At 41.4% G+C, this 21737-nt stretch overlaps 2 protein-coding genes across 2 annotated transcripts; both read right to left on the bottom strand.

The window, feature by feature from the left end:
• Positions 1–1328: 1328 nt before the first annotated feature.
• On the bottom strand, positions 1329–8231 carry LOC115052431 (TBC1 domain family member 10A-like). Its single transcript, XM_029516527.1, has 9 exons — positions 8050–8231; positions 6471–6570; positions 5941–6048; positions 5609–5715; positions 5366–5480; positions 5097–5162; positions 4685–4874; positions 4119–4273; positions 1329–3873 (listed from the first exon to the last, which is right to left on the bottom strand). Exons 1-9 carry the CDS (start codon positions 8229–8231, stop codon positions 3469–3471), a joined length of 1428 nt encoding a protein of 475 aa, XP_029372387.1. The 3' UTR covers positions 1329–3468.
• An 8802-nt stretch (positions 8232–17033) lies between these two features.
• On the bottom strand, positions 17034–17724 carry LOC115051788 (growth arrest and DNA damage-inducible protein GADD45 gamma-like). Its single transcript, XM_029515443.1, has 3 exons — positions 17582–17724; positions 17267–17474; positions 17034–17147 (listed from the first exon to the last, which is right to left on the bottom strand). The coding sequence occupies exons 1-3, from the start codon at positions 17722–17724 to the stop codon at positions 17034–17036; spliced, it is 465 nt and encodes a 154-aa protein (XP_029371303.1).
• Between the last annotated feature and the right edge of the window lie 4013 nt (positions 17725–21737).

The raw sequence follows: 21737 nt of genomic DNA, 5'->3' as shown, positions 1-21737 counted from the left end.
GCACTGCTCAGCAGTTTGTAATGTGATCCTTGCAATTGTCGAGACACGGGATAAAATATGTTGCTGTGATGCCTTTTGAGATCTGTGTAATCCTGACTCACAGTTTCGTATACCACTCTGTGGTGTTTGGAGGCCTGGGCCAGAGTCTTAAAGCCCCTGGATGTACTTTATTTTTCAAATTGGACATCCTGAGTTCTGTTTCATCTCCTCACCACATCAACACTGACATAGCCCCTTGTATCTTTTTATAACGGTCCTATTACTAGCTGCAGCAGCAACATGACTTGTAAGAGAGGCTTCCATGAAGTTTTTGCATACGACACTGTTGAAGCGCTGCAGCAGTATTGAGATACTAAGACTATAAATCTGAGCTCTTCTCTGAGAGTGTGGTTATCGGGGCACGTCTGGGTCACCTCTCCTCCCCTGCAGATTAGCCATAAAGCCAGTCTCCCATCACCCTCCTCCACTGTCTGGGCGTCGGTCTAACGGGTGTCCAGCACAGAGACTCAGGGACAGGTTGGGGGTGGAGTGGTGTGAGGCTGGGCTGAGGTGACGGGCGGAGATGCGTTGAAAATGGGCGGATAAGCTAACATTGTTACAGATGGTGAAAGGCACTTTCACAAGAGATGAGAGAAGCCAGAAACACAAAGAGGCTCTAATGACAGGCATCCTCAGACAAAAAGTTTCACAGAAATAAAAGAAGTCGCTGTGAAGGATAGGAGGGGATGCTGGTGTGAGAGAAGCCAATCATGTTATTGATTATTGGCTGCAATGAATCCTTTATTTTTGTCATCTTCAAAACCAAGTGTACTCTCCAAAGACAGATATGGCTGAAGTATTGAGATGAGAAACTTTGAATTTAGCTGACAATAGTAATGCAATGATATCTAAGTGGCCACATCCTGCTGCAGGTTTCACTTTTCAGGTAAATTAATATGTAAAGGAGAAAAATCCTGGCTGTCATGTTCTGGGGCTGCAGCTGAAGCTTGTCGAAGAATAAGAAGGAGGTCTGTATATAGGCAGAAGACTCCATTCAGAGACCCAAGGCGAATGGCGGGGTGAGACGCGGTGGGAATTTGCCTCATTTGAGATGCAAATTCCTCAACGAGCTGAAAGAGCCGGAGAAACAGGTGTCCAAGGAAGTGTGCTGCTGCGTGGGTGAGGGAGGGTGTGAGGGTGCTGAGCGATAACACAGGGCGCATTAACATCCTGCTAGTCTTTGTGGCACTTTTTCTCTCTCCTCATATTCTGTGTTTAACAGTAGATACAGTCAAAACAGAGAAAACGTCACGATGGAGGAAGGCTAAAGCAGTCCACTTTTTTTAAGTTTCAAATTTTATTAATTTAAAGATAATTTGGTACAAAACAGCTTGAACATATGAGGTTGATTTTAAATAAAATGAGTAAATATATCAGAAATACAGAGCCATATACTGATTGAAGCAGCATATTCAGCTGCAGAGTTACAAGCTCCAGGCTTAATCAGTGTTTAATTTTAATACAACTGTTACAATGATTATCAAAAATAACATCACCTTAAACCCAGTGAAGCATTTTGATTAATATTAAAACAGAGCTTTACAAAATAAATCAACATCAAATTCTTGGATTTCAAACCACAGCCTTTGTATCCTCCGTCCTTCAGGATGACTGGAGTTTATCTAATCTCTGGATGAAGGTCGTGACAGTATAGGAAGTCCAGAGTAAACATTCAACAGATACGTCGAAGGTTAAATGTGTGTTGTGTTCTTGCAAGGGATTAAAATAAAAATTGTATCTAAATATTCAGGTCTTCAGAGGATATGGCAAGTAAACAGTGATTCCTTATAGACAAAAATAAACCTGAAGCACATTCTTGAAAAATGTTAAAAAAAAATTTACATTTACCTCCAACTATTTTACATTATTTATAAGAACTTTTACAGGTAATAAACCAGCCTGTAATTACACAGGCTATTGTTGATATTGCAATTTGTGGGACTGCAGTTCATGGTTCCCCTGGTTTGTTTAATCTTCATCTGCTGAAATATTTGTAGTGCTTTGTATACTGTCTTCATAAAAATCATTTGAAAGTGCTAGCAAAATCATCTGGAATGAGTTTCACTTTAGTAAATAACCAAGTGCGTGAAGTTTTTAATCAGATAAAGCGATAACCCTAACCCTAACTCCATAATATGTAGATTATTTTAATTTAATTATGTAAATCTGTAATTCTTGGATTTATTTTTAAAATGCAATGTTTAAATGTAAAAGTTTAAAGTCTGAGAAAAAAAAATGCTTTTTCTTGTACAGTAACATTAGATATCTTTATGTCCAGATCAAAAAACCCTCCAGCATGATTGTACAAAAACAACTTTTCGTTAGCATTCTTCAAAATTCATATTAGCATAGCTCATTCAAATCATAAATGCAAACTGTGTGCTCATCTCTCCCAAACTGACAACAACAACAATGAAATACTACACACAATATGATTGAATAGAAAAACATACATTTTCAAAAATATGCTTCTAAAGTCTTTGGCTTAGTGTAATTCAATATCCCTGCACACTTAATCCTTCATTTGAGACACACTTTGAGCCCTTCTGGTCAGTTCTGCAGCAGCGAGATAATCTCATGCTGCCCTCAAGTGTTCACCAACAGTACAGACATGTCACGGAGGCAGCATACAGTCTGCATGACATGAACCACATGTTATCAGAGGTTGGACACAAGCTCTGATAAGCTGTGTGCATGCACATCAGTGTGAAGAGCTTAATCTAGCAAAGCAGTTTAATACAAATCTCTGCATTGGCAACATAGTGTCAAATGGAGGTAAAGAGGAAGACCAGAAAGGTAAGGTGCGCTAGAAAAGATCTCATAAATTAAGATAAAATCAACCTTTATTTGCAACAAAAGACAATCAGAACAGAACTTTCAAGAGGTAAATTGCAGCAGTAGCTTAAAGTGGATGTGTATCCTATCATGGTCAGTCATAAGAAGCTGATAGTCCTATATTGCCACACGTTAGCTTCACAGACGTGCAACGTGCACATAGCTGCCATCTGCTGTTGCTCCCTGACATCATCAGTCTGAGTTCCTTACATTTAAAAGAAGTATATTATTGTCTTGTGCTGATTTTCCATGACTATACTGCTCAGGTAGAAGTACAGTAAATAACTGGTATAAATCAAATAACTGATTGTCTTATGGTAATCTGAGCAAAATTGATCTGAGCTAAATGGGATTATTTTTGCACTCCAACAATAACTTTTAATAAGAACCCATAACTTTTACTGGCGTGTCATGATGGTAAAAATTGTGACTTCACTAAAACCTCTCTAAGTCACAACTACTACAGACACACTAAGGTTTTGTCATGTCACTGACAGATGTGGCATATGACAACTGAGCCTCTATCATTGCTAAGTTAGCAAAGGCTAGATGAAAAAGACTTTTTTTATGTAAACTGTTGTGAAACTCACCCTGCTACAGGTAAGTGTCGTGCTCTGCACTGCTTAGACTCTCTTCAGACTTTTGTAGGGTCAGGTGCTGTAGGAGAGGTGAGGGGTCAGTGGAAGGTGGATAAGGATGAACCTCCTCCATTGGTGGCGTGATTGTTGTCTTGTGACTTTTCTTGTTAGCCTTTCTGCTTCGCTCTGTATCCTCTGCTTGCACCTCATCTGTCATAGATGCCAAGGGAGACTCCACGATGATGGTAGGTCTCTGTCTCAGGTCCTGTCTGCTGGGTGGCTCGGCAGCCATTATTGCCTTGGCACCATGCATCCTGGGAGGGGACTTACAGTGTAGATCTCCATGGCTCTCCTTCCAAGACCGCAGTTGCGCATGATGTTCCTTCTCAATGTCTCTCTCAGTCACAGATAGCTCTATGATCTACAACACAGAGACAGAAAGAGTGAATGTGCATCAAATGTGGGCCAATATTTGCTTGTCTTTTTTTCCCGGTTGATTAATTCCATCATGTCACAGGTTAAATCTTTTTATATAGCTGTTCCCACAACCACAGGAGGGTGAAGTTAAAGAGTGATCCTGCACACAAAGTGACAGCTGAGTGTGCAGTAGATGCATGTCCTGAGTATAAAACATAACACAGTTTACAACAGTCAGTATAGCTGTACCTCGTGAACCAGGAACCTTTCTTGCATGTACTGTGGGTGAATAGCTCGGAGCAACTGCATTGTCTCATAGAGACCTTGGCAGGACTTCAGTTTCTCTTGGGATCCCAACATGCATTTCAGGAGAACCAAGCCCACCCTGAAGAGGATCTTCACTCCTGAGAAAAGCATCACATCAAACAGCAGGCAGCTAGCAGAGCAGTCGTTACGTATTTGAATAGAGTGAGTCACCAGACAACTGGCATGTAACTGCTGAAGGCTGATTCCTGATTCATCTTTATGTTGTTGTGATGAAAAGTGAATATTTACATGGACAGAGTTTTTTTTTTTTTAAGATTTTATGGCTTGCCTGTTGCTTTAAAATGAACATAAAGATCTTGTGTTTTGAGGAAAAATTTACAGAGAAGTTAATGAGCAAATTAGGTAAATTAAATACTGTAATTGCAAATATAACTATGGGAAATTAGCGTCACCTAGGGCTGCATCCGTCTCCCAGGGTTATCTTGTCGAGTCATCGCTTGACATAATCACTTTTCACTTCCTTTAACATAATAAGCGTGCTATCTCACCCTCACAGAGGAACATGTCCCAGACACGCAGCACTGAGGCCCACGGCAGAGTCCGAGAGAAGGCACACATGAACCATTCAGTCATGTATAGGATGGGCTCCAGCTTGTGGTTCTTCAGGTGACGGTGGGCCACAGGGGACACCCGCCGCAGTAGAGCATACAGGATCTCCCCGTCCAGCTGGATTGCCTCCTGTGGTGACAACATGGAACAGAAGTCAGTGAAGAGTGAGAGGGATCTGTCTCCTCCCTCTCTGCTTAATGCAATTGTGTGATTATCTAGTCTGGTCACAGCCTGTTGTTCTTTTGGCGATAGAAAGATTACACAGGGTTTAGGTGGGTAATATTGACAGGGGAGCACACTGTTCAAAGTCAATTTATATTCTCATGTTCTCAAGTCATTCTTATGACTTACCAGCCCTGTACTGTAATATCCAGGGAGGTATTTTTCACAAATCTGGACAAGTACCCAGAAGGCATCCTACGACAAAAAAAGTAACAACAGCATGTATTTCTGATGGAAAATCTGATATTTAAAGAATAAAATAAAGGAATTCATATCAAATTATAAATTATGTTCTAATTCTTCTTAATCTTTTCATTAGAGCAGTGAGTATCTAACAAAAACTACATTTTATTCTTTATCAGAAGAAAAATATGTGGAAAGGTAAAATTTCTACTCACCTCTGCTGGCATATGCATCAGGAGAACAGCAGCGACTGGAGCCTGAGCCTGACAGTAACCTTCTTCGGGTCGATACAGAGTATAAGCCTTCAGAACACGGAAAAGGTCCTGCTGCCTACATGCATGAACATCAATTAAAATAATGAATAAAGTTCTAAACCTCAGAAACTAAGATAGCTTTAGTAAAATATAGTATGTACATACAAAATTACAGTGATGGGCATCACGTAAGGCCTTGCTTACCCATGACCTCCTCTTGCTGCAAACATTTCGTGGAAGGGGAACTGTCGATGGAGGTCCCTCTCAATAATATCTACCCATTTAGGATCTCCTGGTTGGTTGTCCAATTCCTAAAAACATAGAATTTTGCAACAATAATTATATTTCAGAATCACTTCCCATTTGCCAACTATTTTTATTAGAAATTATTTAAAGAGGGAGATTTTCAAATTCAAGCCCTTGGTGAAATTACAAACCCACACATTGTGTCCTACATGGATAATTCACATACATACATTATAAATATACATCATGTTTATTTTTCATTCTTTTTTTGAAGAACACATATGACTGACCTGGAACCTGCCCTTGTTTTGCTCCCTTTTCACTTTGCCTCCAGTGAGATAAAGCCAAGCCCGGCCGCGAAGGGATGGAGGGATCCCCTTTTGACAGCGCTCTTTTACCTGAAATTCAACACACGCGTTACTCAAGAGTCTGTGCAAAGCTCTAAGGGACAAGCTGGAGGTTTCCCTTGCATTGCTTTTCTGGAAAAATCTTGTCTTGATCAATGGTTTATTTTTCACTGAATACATGAAATTTATGATATTTCGATAATCTGTTTAAGTTATTGTAAACAATTCTAACCATGCCAAGACTTCTTGCAGTTTTTTTCATTGACTTGCTTTTGAGAAACTGAAGCACGAAGTTGAACTATGTGAGCAATAAAAAAAAAATAAAGAATTGTGAATCCTGGCACAAAACCTATGTTCATGCTTCATTACAGTATGCTGCACAATGAATATACACCTGCAAAATGCACCCAGTCATTGTTAGTAAAATAAAACTGATGTTGTGAAGATGTACGATCAGATATCAGTAAGCAGACCTTCTTGTGTTTTTTGGCCATCCACTTGTCCCAGCTGTTGAGCATGTCCAGCCATTTTGCCTCTCGCTGTCTCAGCACTTCAATAGGGATGTCTTCGGCACTGTGGAGACAGACAGTGCCACTGATAACAGACTAAAAATATTATTTACATATGTCTGACAGTAGTTCTACTGTACTCTGTAACTTCCCAGTGCTGACGACAGCAAATCCTCTCAGCAGAGGAGGTGGGATAGTGGCTCATCTCTTCCTAGTCCACAAAGGAAATCTACCAGCAGACAAAACACTGGAACTCACGCCAGCAGTAACACGCAGAGAAAACAGGAAGCTGTGGAAGAGCTTTCTCCTAGTTCAGTTCCCTACAGCCTCCAACACAAACAATCATCAATAGCTTGTTTAATAACAGCACTGTTGAAGATCAGAGTTGTCATTTTAACAGATATATTTTCTGTGCTGAGACTGAACACAACACTTGTTCTTGGCAGACAAATTTAAAGAGCTGAATAAGTGGCAACTTTGCATGTAATAGCTGGAGAGTTCACAAGTTTTCATGCTGTCAAACACTTATCCCTGTAGAATGATATAACAGTTGACTGATTCTTTTAGGATTTTAAAGTCAAACACATAACACATGAGCCTAAGCTATTGGCATGCAATGATTTTATGCCGCCCAGTTATGAATACAAGATGAACCAAGTACTGTACAACTTACAAGCAAAGTTAAGAGGTGTTTAGGAGCAAGTTACACAGGTCCAAAGGTTAAATGATAAATATACTCTTTATGGAAGAGCCTTTTGGGTTATTAATTGGTGAACTAACATTCAGAGGGGGGCTGGTCCATTATCAAAGAGCCAAATCAGCAAAAGCCTGAATCCCCCATAGCTCTAGCTCCTACTCTTTGGCTTATGTCCACTGAAAAAGACATTTAGTTTACTGTGTCATCCCGTAAGATGAATCTATATAAATTCAAGAACAGAACAGAAGTGGTCTCAATGGTTCACAAATGAAGTTCAGTGAGGAAGGTGGGAACAAAAAATGGAGATTCGAAGACTTCAAAGGTATGACAGTGTCCTACATCTGTGGCTCAATACTTGGTTGGCAAAGCTGAAAATAAAAACGTAAATTATACCATACTTCAAAATGTTTTGATTATTACTAGATGTCCCATGTTCATGCCTGCATCATCACTCTTCATGTGCCTGTTACAGGCGACACTTGTGACAACACCAACTTTGTTTGGAAGGATCATAAACCAAAAAATGCTGACAGCTATTTGACTACAAGACAAGAGATAAACATCAGTCTCTTTACAGTTCAGGTATTTACAATCTCTAATAACCTGACTTTTGTTTGCCTTCCTGCAAGTTTGACAAACGACATTAACTTCCTCCTCATGGGTGAAAGGTCAGACCCTTCCTCGGTCCGATGATCTGCTGTCGTTGTTTATAGTGAGTGTTGATGTGTGCGAGTCGTTTCATTTCGCTTTCCAGTGTCTTCATATTTACACGGCAAATGTGTGCCAAAATAACAAGCACCTCATCCAATATCTGACTGTAATCTGAGTATTATGGACCCCTCTTACGTGTCTCCGGCGGTCTGCTGGGCTCCGCCGGTGAAGCCGTACTTGTCCACCTGCCCCTCCGCCGGGATGGTGTTGCCGTTAACCTCCAAGTCGGATCCGGACAAACCGCCTTTCCTGTTATCTGTCAGCTTGTCTGTGCTGCCCCGCACCTCAAGCCCATTGCGCTGCTCGGTTTTTGCCATTTAACCAACATTTAAATCACCAGAAGCCGTCCGCCTATAGTCTGCTCACATATCTTAAAACCTCATCTAACATTTTAAAGCCCCCCCCCACCCCCCGCCTGTTAGCTGACCCACAGTCGTAGCTAACTAGCTGCGGTTGCTAGGCTGATTTACTGTTTAGCCGCTAAGGCTAAAGTGCTAAAAACACTCCGGTTGTCATGGCAAACCTCCTGGCTTTCGCCACGTTATGAATGCCCGAGTCACACAAAAGGATTTCCGGTCAAAATATCAGCGAGACAAACGACGCAGACTGGATAAAAAGGGTGTTTTTTTTTTCTGCCGGCTAACACGCAGCATCACACCGCCGTCAGCTGACACACACCGAGAGAATCTCCGCCGTCAGCGAGAATGGAGGCTCGGCCGCTGCGACAAGGAAGCTGGATGCACAAACACCCCCTCCACGTAGGGAGGCGTGTTTGTTCTTCTTCCCCCTGTTTTCAATTATCTGGTCGGCAAGCATCGAATGGTGCGCATTACCGCCACCTTCTGAAAAGGAGTGTGGGTCTGGATAATCAAACCTACTGTATTAAAAAAAAGGGATGTTATATTGTCTGTAATAAACCTAAGAAAATAAAACAATTCCCTAAAACTCGATTCACTGGATTTCTTGTTCAATATTTCACTGAGCTGAAAGGGAATATGCTCAGCTTCAAGCTGTTTTTCATGCTGGTATCTAGTACAGGCTTCAACAACATGCTCTATGGTTTCTTCAATATGACATTCACTGCAGTTTCCATCAGCATGTTAATTTCATCAGAAACAAAGTACTTTTCAACCATGTATGACCTAACATCATTCTAGAAATTATGTCTTCTTCCTGTGTGGTTCTACTTGTATTTCTACACCATCCCACAGTCATTTGAATGTTATACAAATGTCTACCTGTCTGTTCATTGTCTCACACAGATTCTGCTATTTCCCTCTATTTTTTCCTTTTACTATACTTTTGATTTCAGCCTTGCTATATGTAATCTCCATGTTAACATTAGGTTGTTCTGTAGCTTTCTTAGCATGCCTGTCTGCCAACTCATTCCCTCTAATTCCAATGTGAGCTGGAACCCACTGGAGTGTAACACTGATTCCTGATTTCTGCAGACTGTTTGCTAATTGGACCTTTTCTAATATCACATCTTGTCTAGACTGAGATTGTACATTATTGATGCTATGCAGTGCTGATGGGGAGTCTGAGGCTATAACTATGTCATGTGGTCTGCAAATGCATCTCTCCCAGTTCCATTTGTAGCTGCCACAGGTATATTTTTCACCGCTCCAACACATATCCTTAGAGCTTGATACTGTGTACTGTCTAATTTTTCAATACAGATTTAGCAGCAGACCTATACACAAAGTCAAATAGTCAAATAATGATCTCATTAATCCTGTGTAAATGGATTTCAAGGCAGGCCTATTAGCACCGCACTCCACACCTTGCAGACATTGCATTACATTCAATATGTATATATATTTTTTTACACTTATCATTTTTTGAATATGCATAGTTCAGGTTAACAGCTTGTCAAACCAAATACCAAGATACTTAAACTGGTCTGTCCTTTCCAACTCTTTATCATAAATTGTAATCTTTAAGTCCTGATTTATATTTCCTCTTGTAAAGAAAATATCCTTTGTCTTATCCACAGATATCCTAAAGCCCCATCAAGAGCCCATTTTTGAGCCGTATCTACTGCTTGTTGAATTTTATTTGCAGTATGATTTATATTCCTTCTTCTTTTCCACATAGCCCCATCATCCGCAAATAACACAACACCTATGGTGTTATTGATGTTCTTGAAAACATAATTTATCATAATGATGAATAGCAATTGATTTATTGTGCTACCTTGAGGGGTACCATTGTCAACATTATACTCATTGCTAAAAACTCCATTTATCTTAACTTTAGTTTTCCTTTCTGATAGAATTTTTTTTAAACCCATTGCAACATTCTACCTCTTATTCCCAGTTGAAACGATTTACCAAGTAATCCATCCTTCCCCATCATGTCATATGCCTTTTCTATGTCAAAGAATATTGCAAGAACAATCTCCTTATTAACCTGAGACCTTCTTATGATATCCTCAAGGACTAGTTGGATCCATGGTGCTTCGGCCTTTCCCAAAACCTGACTGATAATTATGTATTAGTCCTTTAGTTTCTGAAAAGTTCACCATTCTATCATTAACCATTCATTCCAAAGTTTTCACCATTTGTGAAGTCAGTGCAATGTAGTGTAATTACTTGGACATTTTGGATCCTTTGCAGGTTTTCTCATTTGAATAATGATGGCCTCCTTTCAGGAAAGAGGGAGTATTCTTTCTTCCCACACCTTATTATATAATCTAAGCAATACTCATTTACCCCCATCACTCAGATTTTCTAATGTAACTTCGGATTTACTGACTATTATTTGTTATTTAACCTCATGGTAAATAATTTTCATTTCAATATCGGAATTTGTCACTGCATTGAGGTGACTGTTGTGACTTTAAACAGCCACTAGAGGGCACTTCATGCATGTGCAATGGAGTAAACGTGGGTATGAATACACTCCGACAAATCCCGATGTTAACCAGATATCGACAGTCGCAAGAGAAGTTGATTAGAGACTTTTGGAAGAAATACCGCTTTAGTTTATTAATGAGTCCCTTTATTTTATTGATGTGTCCAAGGTTGTTGCCAGAGAGCTACAGACCTCTATGATTTGAGGATTTGCTTTCTGTTGTTTCATTTGATCGAGGACTCCGGAGAGTGTACTAGTTAGCATGTTACGTGCTAGCGGACATGTAACGCACATTTGTTTTAGTAAAGTTATTACTAAATGATGATTAATGTTTTTTTTTCATCATCAAAAACCAGCCGGAGTAGACTGTAAGTGTGCGGAGATGTAGTAATGAATGAATATATTGGGTTTTGCGTTTTAGAAATGCTTTTATTCTCGCATGAGAAATTGTAATTTCCACTGCGTCATTACTGGGCGCCAAGTTCAATGTACGGCCGGACGTCACGTGACCTCTTTTGTTTACGCCGCCATTTTGGCAGTGAATACATCGGGAAATGGCTCGTGTCGGCGCCATAGATTTTAAGTCTTCTGCATTCACTTCTCACTTTAACTCAGGTGATTTTTTTCATCCGAGATCTTAACATAAAAAATACATATATTAAAAATTACCGACCCGTATAATGCCCCCGGGATGCTTTTTACTCTTCTCTCCGCCGAAAAGGACGTCCCAGACCCGCAGTATCCTGACATATATGATGAACCTCCCTTTCCTACACAGCGGACTCCCGAAGGCTATACAAAACCGTCTGGCTTTGTAACGACCCTTTAGCAGTGGAAACTACCAGCTAAAGGATGCTGTATCCTCACTGAAAGGGTAAGTGTCGCTTATGTAATGTTAAAATTAAGCTAATGGGCAGTTAGGCTAACATTGTGTATCTTAGGTACCGTTTTCTGATGATAATAATAATAATAATAATATACTGTATTTATAGAGTGCTTTTCCATCTAAAGTATGCTCAAAGCGCAGTGGGAGAGGGAGAAGGTACACACCTAATCACAACCAATGTGTAGCACCCACCTGTGTGATGCTAAGGCTAATGCTAAATTCCTAAACAGTGGATATGTATCAGCTGCAGAAAAGTAATCAATTTCCAAAAATGAAAAATAAAAAAACCCTCAGTGGCAAGACTGTTTAATTAGTCATCTGTAGCTGATACAGTAAGCTATTTTAATGAATAAACTGTTTTTTAACTAATAATGTTCTCTATCATTGGTATTAAGTAAGTATCTGAATATCGTTGATTTCCAGGACTGTTATCAAGTGCAGACCAAAATGCCAGACCTGTAACCAATCTGAGAAATGAAAAATGGGTTAGTCATATCAAACCTGCCACATATAAGAGGTTGGGTTTAGCCTAACAAATATCTGGACAGATGGAAATCGGTTTAAACTGGTGGATGTTCAGCTTGATCTGTGGAGTGTGAACTTGTGATCAGGATGGTGAGCCTAGGTCACATCTGTAGCATTCTCATAGCAATCTAATTTTAATGGCCTGCGAAACATGTTTACATTCAAAGGTAATCTCACAAGCAACTGAAGTGTGAGTAAAAATTTTTTATTTTCAGTTTAGTTTATGTCCATCTGTAGTCAGTTACATCTCTTCATTTACATCAGTGTCACAGAAAGGGTACCACAGATTTAGACACATTTATAAGGTCACAACATATACTCACAATTTTGTCAAGGTAGGTTGAAGTCCGGTGACTTTTTCCCTACAAGTAGAAAATGCTCCAGCATCCAATGATGTATCTACAGCGGCTAGGGAGCACGGGGAGGCAATGTGGAGGGACAAGGAAAGACGGATTCACACAAGTAAGGAAATCTCAACGCTAACCAACAATGATCAACTGCAGCGCAACAGATATTATCTGTCTGCAATTATTGATATTGTGGAGTTCCTTGCTGTGAACCAACTGCCCTTCAGTGGTGACCATGATGCATTAAGTGGAATGAATGAGGATGGATGTGTACTATTTTTGTCTCTATTTGAGTTTGTACTAAGGAAAGATGCTGAATTAGCAAATATAGAAAAATGATTCCTTATAATGCAACATATACAAGTCATGACATTCAACATAACATAATAGATGTGATGAGTGCTTTAGTAATAGAGCACATTGTGAAATAAGTTGGAAAATCATTCTACACGTTAAAAGTGGATGGAACCAGAGACCCAACAGGGAGAGAGAATCCATAGTCTATCCATAGTTCTCCGCTTTCTGGATGATCTGTGCGAACCAACTGAGCACCCCCTAACAGCCACTGTTGACTGAAGAGATGCAGTTACATTGACTGACAGCATCAAAGAAGAACTGACCACAGCTGTCCCGAGCGCTCAGTAAATCCTCAGTCAGGTGTATGATGGGGCCTCGCTCTTGTAGGGTAAACATGGAGGGGTACAGAAACTGCTGCAGCAACTGTACAGAGAGATACCATATGTCCACTGTTATTATCACCAGCTGCATTTGGTGGTCACCCATGCCCTGGCAGTTGAAAAGGCCGTGATGGACTTCTTCAGTGTGTGTAACATGCTGTACAAATTCAGCAGAAAACCAAATGTTGCCTCAAGCGCCTATTGGACCAACGCTGGACTGGACATTTTGCTACAGGTATGTTAATTTAGACTTATTAAGCTGATAAGATGATGATGCTGTATTGTGTGAATGACTCACCCACCTGAAGATATTAAGATATTTCTTTTCTCTATTCTACAGTCTCAGTCATTCTGAAATGGCTTGATGACCTATCTACACTACTCAGAGAGACCACCAGCAACCGGGCATTTGGAGCAGATCTGCGCATTGAAGCAATGGGATTGTGGCAGAGCATGTCTGAGCCCATCTTTAAGTTCACTGCTGAGATGGTGCATAAGATCCTTGCATATCTTGATCCCTCAAACAAGATGTTGCAGTCCGAAGACATGGATCTACTTACAGGTGAAATTTTTAATGTAGATTGTAAAAAATGTATATACCTTCCTCTGAGCATACTAATACTACTAATACAACTACTAACAGCAAACCATTTATTGATCCTTCCATACAAGAAATGCAGCTCAAAGCACTACACAACAAAGAGTTACATGCACAAAGTGCTTCACAATGAACATAAAACATTGTTAAAAGAGATGAAATTAAAAAAAAAAAAAAAAAAAGGAAAACTTGAACATATAGCTTCAGCTCTATTTTTGGTTCAGTAGAAGCAGTTTGAGATTTACAATAAACTCATTAACCCATTTTTAAAGGATTTGCAATAAACTTTAATCTTTAAAAATATTAATTTTGTAGAACTGATCACTTATAGTATCTTCTAAAAATTAATTGCCTTCAATTGTGGGCATGCCAACAGAAACAATTATTTTTATAAAAATGTTACACAATATTTTAGAACTTAGAGCTGGATTTGTTTGTTTGGTTTCAGTTCCCTTTCTTTTCATGCAATGCTGCTCTTTCAGTTGTGTTATATTCTGTGTGGTAACAATAAGGTTTTTTTCTTCTTTTTCTTCTAGGTTTACAGCTCATCAGCAGTACCACAGCAGAATATCCATACTGAGACTGAATTCCAGGCAATCCCCGCACATAGTAACAGTGTCACAACAAGGCCATCAAAGAGAAGACACTCACAAAACTCTGCCCTTGCTGACGACATAGTTGAGGAAATCAGCACACATGTAGATTGTAATGATGAAACAGAACTACGCAGGATTTATTACAGTTGCATTGACTCTGTGTGCAGAGAAATGAAAAATCGCTTCGGGAAATATAACCGTGACCTGATGAAGACACTAAATGCCCTGGATCCTGTGCAAGCCACATTTTTGGATGCCAGCAAGGTGTAGCCTTTACTTGACCCTCACCAAGACACCTGCTCTGGACCCTGAATTCGAGGTGGCCCGCAACTTCCTCAGTCTTCTCCACCAGATGGGGAGAAGTGGACAATGAAACAGGTGATTAAGGCCGGGCAAAAGTCAGTATTGTTTTTACTGTATTCAAAAATCTCATAAAGCTACAAGACTCCTTTAGAACTATCAAACAGCCTATATTGTCATGGTAAAGTCATTTAGGATCTTTAAAACAACATTTGTCAGCATCAACACTTCATCAAGAAGTCAAACAGATCGCACATCACACCTAACATGATTTAGTTCAATGAGATGAGAATTTATGAACTTGTGAAATCTGACTGGTACAGATATATCAGACTTTGATACACATAATAATTGTTCAATTATCAGATTTCTGACATAATAATTGTTGGTTGCTTGAGAAAATGTAGAAAGACTGATCCTGTAGCACACACATACACACTTGGGTTACTTGCAGGCAGAAGGGTAACACTGCTTTGTGCTGCTCCCCTGCTCCCTAGCTGCTGTAGATACCTCCCCTAGCATGAATGTTTACATCGGTGTTCAGCTTGACATCAGTGCTTATATTTCCAGAAGTTGCAGCTGCTTACCGCTCTTTGCCATCATCAATTCATGTCCTTTTATGCTGTGTGAAGCTGTGTGGTGCTCTCGACATGCCATATTCCTGTTTTTATGCTTGAGTTGAATAAATGGACACAGCACCACACTATTGTTTTTTAGCTTTTGAGATGAACTGCCCCCTTTTTTTTTTTTTTTTTTTAGAGGAAAATCATCTCTCAGCACTGTAGGAGTGGGAAGCAAAATTTTTTTCATTTGTTTCTGCAGCCGGGTCTGGAACTGAAGAGGTTTATCCGGAGGGAATGTCTGTCGAATATCCAACTTAAAACTAACTTCACCGCAGTCAGTACCTGCCAGTGAATAACAGTCCCGACAGCAGCTGGCAGGACACCAGATGATACTCAGGACCTCCACAACCGGCCCAAACCAGTCAGACTGAACCCGATTGCCCCCCCCCCCCCACCCGGCTCCTCCCAGTCCTGCCCTTCCAGACCCCCACCTGCAGGAAGCGGCAGATGGCGCGGCGTGGCTGCGGAGACATCTGCTGGTCATACAATGGGCGCTCTGTGCGGACCGCTGGAGCTGACAGCCCCGGAGCTCCGCTATTGTGCGTTGCGCCATACACATGCAGATGAGCTCTTTTTTTTAGGGGGGGGGGGGGGGGGGGCTGAGCTCTCACTCACTGCGGGGACAACGGTGAGCAGATGACAGGCCTGAGCGCCTTCCATGCAAATTCAGCTGATTGTTAAACTTTTGCTTCATAAGTACCCCCCACGCCCCCCCACTAAACATAATAGAAAGAAGTTGTAAAGCAACACCCATGTTTGCTAGACAAAGTGAAGACACAACTGCAACATCAACTTTAGTTTTTTATTAAGGGCTTTCACTAACAGTGTCTAATGACAAACTTTGAGATTATGTTTCTGACATTGTTCCAACAGGATCACAATATTTTAAGTCAAATCTCCAAAATATCTTCCAACAGTTCTTCATTTACACAGTTAAGTTTCTATAACTTCTCATATTTTTAACATTCATTTAATTTAATCGATTTTCTAAAGTGAAACCTTTAGAAAAGATATATTAGTTTTGCCAAAGATTATATTTTGTCATCTTTAAATTTCTAAAGTGAAACCTTTAGTTTTTTTTTTTTTTTTTTTACAATACTTTTTTTTAAAGATTTTATTTTTTGTCATCGTTAAATTTCTAAAGTGAAACCTTTAGTTCTTTTGCAATACTTTTGTAAGATTTTTTTTTTTTTTTGTCATTGTTAAACTTCTAAAGTGAAACCTTTAGAGAATTAAGACAATTCTGGAAAGTGGGAAACATTTCGCTGACTGCAACTGTTGGGATGTTGCTCAGCAAAGAGGACATCTTTAAAAAGTCTCTTTTTAAGAAGGCCTCTTCCTCAGCACCGCTTCTTCTCCTGCTGCGCGTGCTTCAATGGGCGACATTTGCTCTGTGGGACCACAGGACGCAGAACTCGCTTCTCCTTCCTCTCCAAACCTCATCCGCACAAAGAATGAGGGTCGATGTGTCGCTCTTGTGGCATACCTGACCTCGTTCACATAAAGAATGAGAGTCATCTTGGCATGGACGGGACAAGAGGCGACGGGTCACGGGGGCCCTCCTTGGGCCGGCGCCGTGCTGCCTGGACGGGAAACCTCCTCAGGAGTATCCAGGGATGAGCAGAAACTGGCTCATCCTGTTCTTCAGGATGAGCATTTCCAAGGCGAGAAGCTTCACAGCATCGGATCAAGAGAGAAGCCTGGTCCCGGATCAGCGCTCGGGGAGGCTAATCTCAGGAACCCAGTCGTTCAGACGCCGGCTCTCCTCACAGAACAGGTGCAGCTTCTCCAGAGCCGGATCCTCCCAAGACCCGTCAGCTGGGTTCTGTTCAAACAGGAAGAGGAGAGACCATTCAGTCACGTGCATCTTTCAAAACAGCACCACATGTGAACATGATCACCAAATGTTTGGATCAGCCGATGTTTGGATAGAGAACTACACACCGTGATGAGGACGCAGTGAGCATCTTCCAGCTGCTCCGCCTTGTCACCAACTATCTCAGCCAGACGCTGCATGTCGCTCACTCTGACGATGCTGATGTCGTTGTCGAAGCAGAAGGACTGGATGAGGGTGAAGTGGATCTGGAGAGCGATGTCGCATTCAAACTCTTCATCCATGGCCAGGACGCAGAAGGACACGCTGTCCGGGTCTCTGTGGGCACAAAATAAAGAGATGTGCGTTTAGATTTCACCCCGAGCAGAACCACAACTCATCTGTCAATCTGAACTTTGCTCTCTCCAGCTGGGTACCATACTTACAGATTCATGACTTTGGCGCACTCGTAGACGCCGACGGTGAGGGAGTCGTTGTCCTTGGCGGACACCAGGACCTCCTCCAGGGCTTTGCCGGTGCAGTGAGCACGCTCGGCGGGCTTCTGGATCAGAACCTCCTCAAGAGTCATAATGAAGGCGATGATGAAGGTATTCCGAGAAAGGGAAGAGAAAGATCGATCTGAGAGTAAATCCGAAGAGGGAGCGGAGTGATCTCAGACCTGCAGCGTCCCGCATTTATACTCTCCAGCTCGTGCGGCTCAGTGAAAGCGCTGCGCCCTGATTGGCTGAAGCTGAATGGTGTATTGGTATGATAATGCTATTGTCACACTCCGGCTCGTGGCAGATTGATGAGGGTCATCGAGCCACTCAGGCTCCCCCTCTGCGCCCTGCAGCCTGGCCTGAAACTAAAAATAGCTTCTTAAAAAAAAAAAAAAAAAAAGTTTGATCACTGCAGCAGCTTGCTGGTGCAAATAAAAGAAAACAGCAGCTGCACTTGCAGGGCTGCATGTTTTCCAGCAAATGTACTTATTGAAATGCATTAGTAACAACTCCGAAAGCGTCTAAATTGGAAATGCAGTGATTTGAGCTCTGAAGCTGTCTACAGCGCCTTATTGTTCTTTCTGGAGACAATTTAAAGCCTCATATGATTTTAAAAAAGCATCTGCCTAGATGCTACTCCATTAAAGGAAACTCCACAAACTCACAACAAAGATTTCTGTATTTTTGCAGATATTTACTTATAACAACATGGACAAAGAGCCCTCCCCCAGCAGCAGAGAAAGGGCAGGTGGATGATGCCATCTGTGGACTAGAGGCCAGCCATAAAACGGCCTCATTGTGCGCGCAGCAGCCCTCTATTATCACTGTCCCTCCATACAAATGCAAATGAACAGCGCGTGCCAGAACTCCGTGCGTGCGGCGCAATCTGCCCGGCCGGCCCGAGCTGACCACGTGGCCATCAGCTGTCCAGAAAATCCCTGCTCGGATTTTATTCATGTACTTTGGGGAGATGAGAGGCCATACGGGCTGAATTCTCCAGGACACCCTCTGAAGTTTATTGCACTGGTGCTGATATCCAACTAATGGTTCCATCTGCGATTCAAACCAGAAAATCTGGAAACTTTTTGGAATCACTTACGCAAGAAGAAACTTATATCCAGGCATCCTGTCCACTGATTACCCCCAAATCTTGATAATTTCTTTCTCTTTCACATGGTTTATAAATGTGCCAAATGTGCTTATATTTGGCATTAACTTCTATCTGACAATTTGCACTTTACATGCAACAAAGCATTCACGCACGCGTATATATTTATTCAACTGATGGAGTGGTTTCTCCACATCAGCTCGGGCTTGTGTGGTTATTTTAAGATGCATAGTAATTGGAAACACAGCCAGAATCAGATCAGGCCTGCTGCCACTGGTGCGTAAATAGTGGTGGTGGAGGGGGAGACACAGGTTGGCGGTGATTGATTCAGCTCTATTGTTCTGCAGAGAGTAGAGTGGCAGATGGAGAACTGTCGCTATGAGAGACCCCCCCATCCCTCCTCCTCTGTTCTCATCTAAGCCCAGGTCAACCTCGACCCCGGGGCGCGCCGAGCTTTTGTCCACAAGTCTCCACATTCGCCGATCTGTTGTCTGAGTTTTGATTAAATTTGAATGCCAAAGGAGCGCAGTTTATGGTCCAAACTTGCACAATGAAAAATGTTATCGCCAAAGTATGTCAGATAAAAATCGCTCTCAGTTTGAGCTGTAAACACGTGCAACAATGCCGAGAGTGTGTTTTACTCAACAACAAGCGCTTATCTGCACATTATTGCCGCAACAAAATTATTTGCAGCTCCCTCGTCGGTTTTTTTGGGGGGGTCTTGGCGAGTCGTCAGTGCGTCAGTTGCAAACTCTGCTCAGACTCTGTGGGCCAAAGCAGGACTCAGATCCAGCTGATGGAGAATCAAACATCGGGCTATTTTAGGAAGGATCATCTTGCATGACCGCGGGGCGGGGGCGTGCAAATCGATACTCAGCCATTGTTGCTGCAGCACATCTGCCAGACGGAAGGAGCGACAGGTGTTGGGGGTCTGAGCTGCTCTCCGGTGACCTGCAGCCACACCAGCAGCCCTGATCTGCTGCACGATGAGACAAACTTCTTTACATTCGGCCTCTACTTTACGCGCTAATAATATTTGGCTGGTCATTTGAGTAGAAAAGGGCCCGTCAATTGTTTTATTTTTATTTTTTTGTACTGACCAAACTGTTTCTGAGTTATTCAAAAGCAAACACGTAAAAAAGATTTTTACATGTTCATAAACTTCTGCTTTCGGTTTTGTCCAACCTTAAAACTTCAAAAGTGATATTTGCTTTCACGCCCAGTAGGTGCTGCCTGACTTCCTTTGTCCCCCCCTGCCTTCACCTGCCCCTCCGGGACAGATGGTATCTCCCGGTTGCTATGGAGAATGATGCAGACCAGGGAGATAAAGCACGCAGGCATCTCCAGATGCCACGCGCCTCAAGTGAGGCCTGGCTTAATGCATGCAAAACAGCGGCGCGTGCCACTGGACTAATCTACACAAAACAAGAGAGCCAGTGAAAATGGTTTCTCAAAGTCTCTCTGATATCCACAACTGACAGTTGGTGGAAGTCAAAGCAACACAGCTGAACTTGCTTTTTTTTTTTTTTTCTTTTTCTTCCCCCCAATAAATATCGAATACTGACCGTCAATCTATTTTTCATGGAGGTTTTATTTTTTATTATTCTCAAAGTTGGTCTCTGTAAAAATCATGAACTTCATCAGAGAGACAAGGAAGTTTTTGTGAATTTTAGATTTTTACCCACAAACACAAATCGACACTTTATACATACTATTTTAAATGTGGTTTCCAAAAGCATTCACTGGTCAAATATTACAATTAATTATGGTGTGATAACCAGAATCAAGGATCATTGATAAAGTTAGATAAAGTCTATACAAGACTAAACAACAACCTTTGACTGCGTTAGGGTACGCAGTCAATTCAGACATCTATTTTGAAGGTTGCACAGACAAAAGCACAATACAAAGGAAACCTGCAGGGAATTGTCCTTTCATATTTCACAGTTATTCCTGTAGTCAACATGGCTTCCACTTATTTTGGCACAACATGGAAATCAGCAGAGTCCAGAAGCTTGTGCTCACTTAAGGTGTTACCTTAACAATGTCAACATTGACCAAAATGAATGATACAGGTTTGGGCACAACTCAAAGCAAATTTCAGAAGTCTGATTTTCATTTTGCACAGTAATGAATGAATGGAAGCCAAAGACAGTCTGCAGTGGTGATTAGAACCCTTATTAAAATCTGACCTGACTCTTGAAATTTGAGACAATTTGAAAGGACAATAAAAATCAGGAAATGAAACACTGCATGCACTGCTCCATTGGTTTCCATGCATTTTTCATACAGTCTGAGAAACAATGGTAAACTTCTGAACCATCTTTGAATTGTGTCATCCACTAAAGTCAAAATTAAATCATCATCAATTCCGGTAAAACTTTTTATGGTTATTGATCTTTATTATAGATAGCCATGACTCAATGAAGTGGAAACAGTAATGTAACTTGACGTTGGAACACATTCTTGGCAGTGATGGACAACAGCACCCAAGCAGTTTAAAGAGTTTGGTTTTCATATGAAAAAGTATCCTAAAATGATAATGAGAAGCCCTAACCTACAGCACAGAATCAGCGATTCACCAACACACTGTAGATGTTAAGATGCACACTCTGTTGTTTAATCCTCTAACAATTTGAATGGGAGTAGCTTCTACTTCATCCTGAACATTGAGGACATTGATGACAGCAGCCTGGTCTTCCTGTGTGGTTTCATTATTCCTGTACGCTTAAAGAACATTTAAAGGTCAGAGAGTTTCTACATCTGATCCTTTCAACCAAAGCTGCCCCCAACTTTCTAAGACTTTCTATAGCCACGCGTCCCTCAGGGTGGGGTGGGGGCTGGAAGCCTGCTGTAGCCATTGTGCCCCCAGCAGCCAATCAGGAAGTGAGCGTGTGCCGGTCCGCAGTATAAATGCTGTGAGAGTTCAGGCAGCAGCACAAACTCTCTTTTCTGGACTTTCTGACCCCATCAGCTGAACTGTGAGATACAAAC

Source organism: Echeneis naucrates, chromosome 12 (assembly GCF_900963305.1).
Source record: "Echeneis naucrates chromosome 12, fEcheNa1.1, whole genome shotgun sequence".
In the NCBI taxonomy this organism is placed as follows: domain Eukaryota; kingdom Metazoa; phylum Chordata; class Actinopteri; order Carangiformes; family Echeneidae; genus Echeneis; species Echeneis naucrates.
Note: the sequence above shows the minus strand (reverse complement) of the source record. Positions and strands in the feature narration are given on the sequence as shown.

What these genes read in the sequence shown, in the direction of transcription:
- LOC115052431 (XM_029516527.1), bottom strand. Translation starts at nt 8,231, where the DNA reads ATGGCAAAAACCGAGCAGCGCAATGGGCTTGAGGTGCGGGGCAGCACA. An exon ending in AAAACAAGGGCAGGTTCCAG is followed by an intron (nt 5,716 to 5,940) that starts GTCAGTCATATG and finishes CTATGTTTTTAG; the next exon opens with GAATTGGACAACCAACCAGG. An exon ending in TGATGCATATGCCAGCAGAG is followed by an intron (nt 5,163 to 5,365) that starts GTGAGTAGAAAT and finishes TTTTTGTCGTAG; the next exon opens with GATGCCTTCTGGGTACTTGT.
- LOC115051788 (XM_029515443.1), bottom strand. Translation starts at nt 17,724, where the DNA reads ATGACTCTTGAGGAGGTTCTGATCCAGAAGCCCGCCGAGCGTGCTCAC. An exon ending in TGCGCCAAAGTCATGAATCT is followed by an intron (nt 17,475 to 17,581) that starts GTAAGTATGGTA and finishes TTGTGCCCACAG; the next exon opens with AGACCCGGACAGCGTGTCCT. An exon ending in CTCACTGCGTCCTCATCACG is followed by an intron (nt 17,148 to 17,266) that starts GTGTGTAGTTCT and finishes CTGTTTGAACAG; the next exon opens with AACCCAGCTGACGGGTCTTG.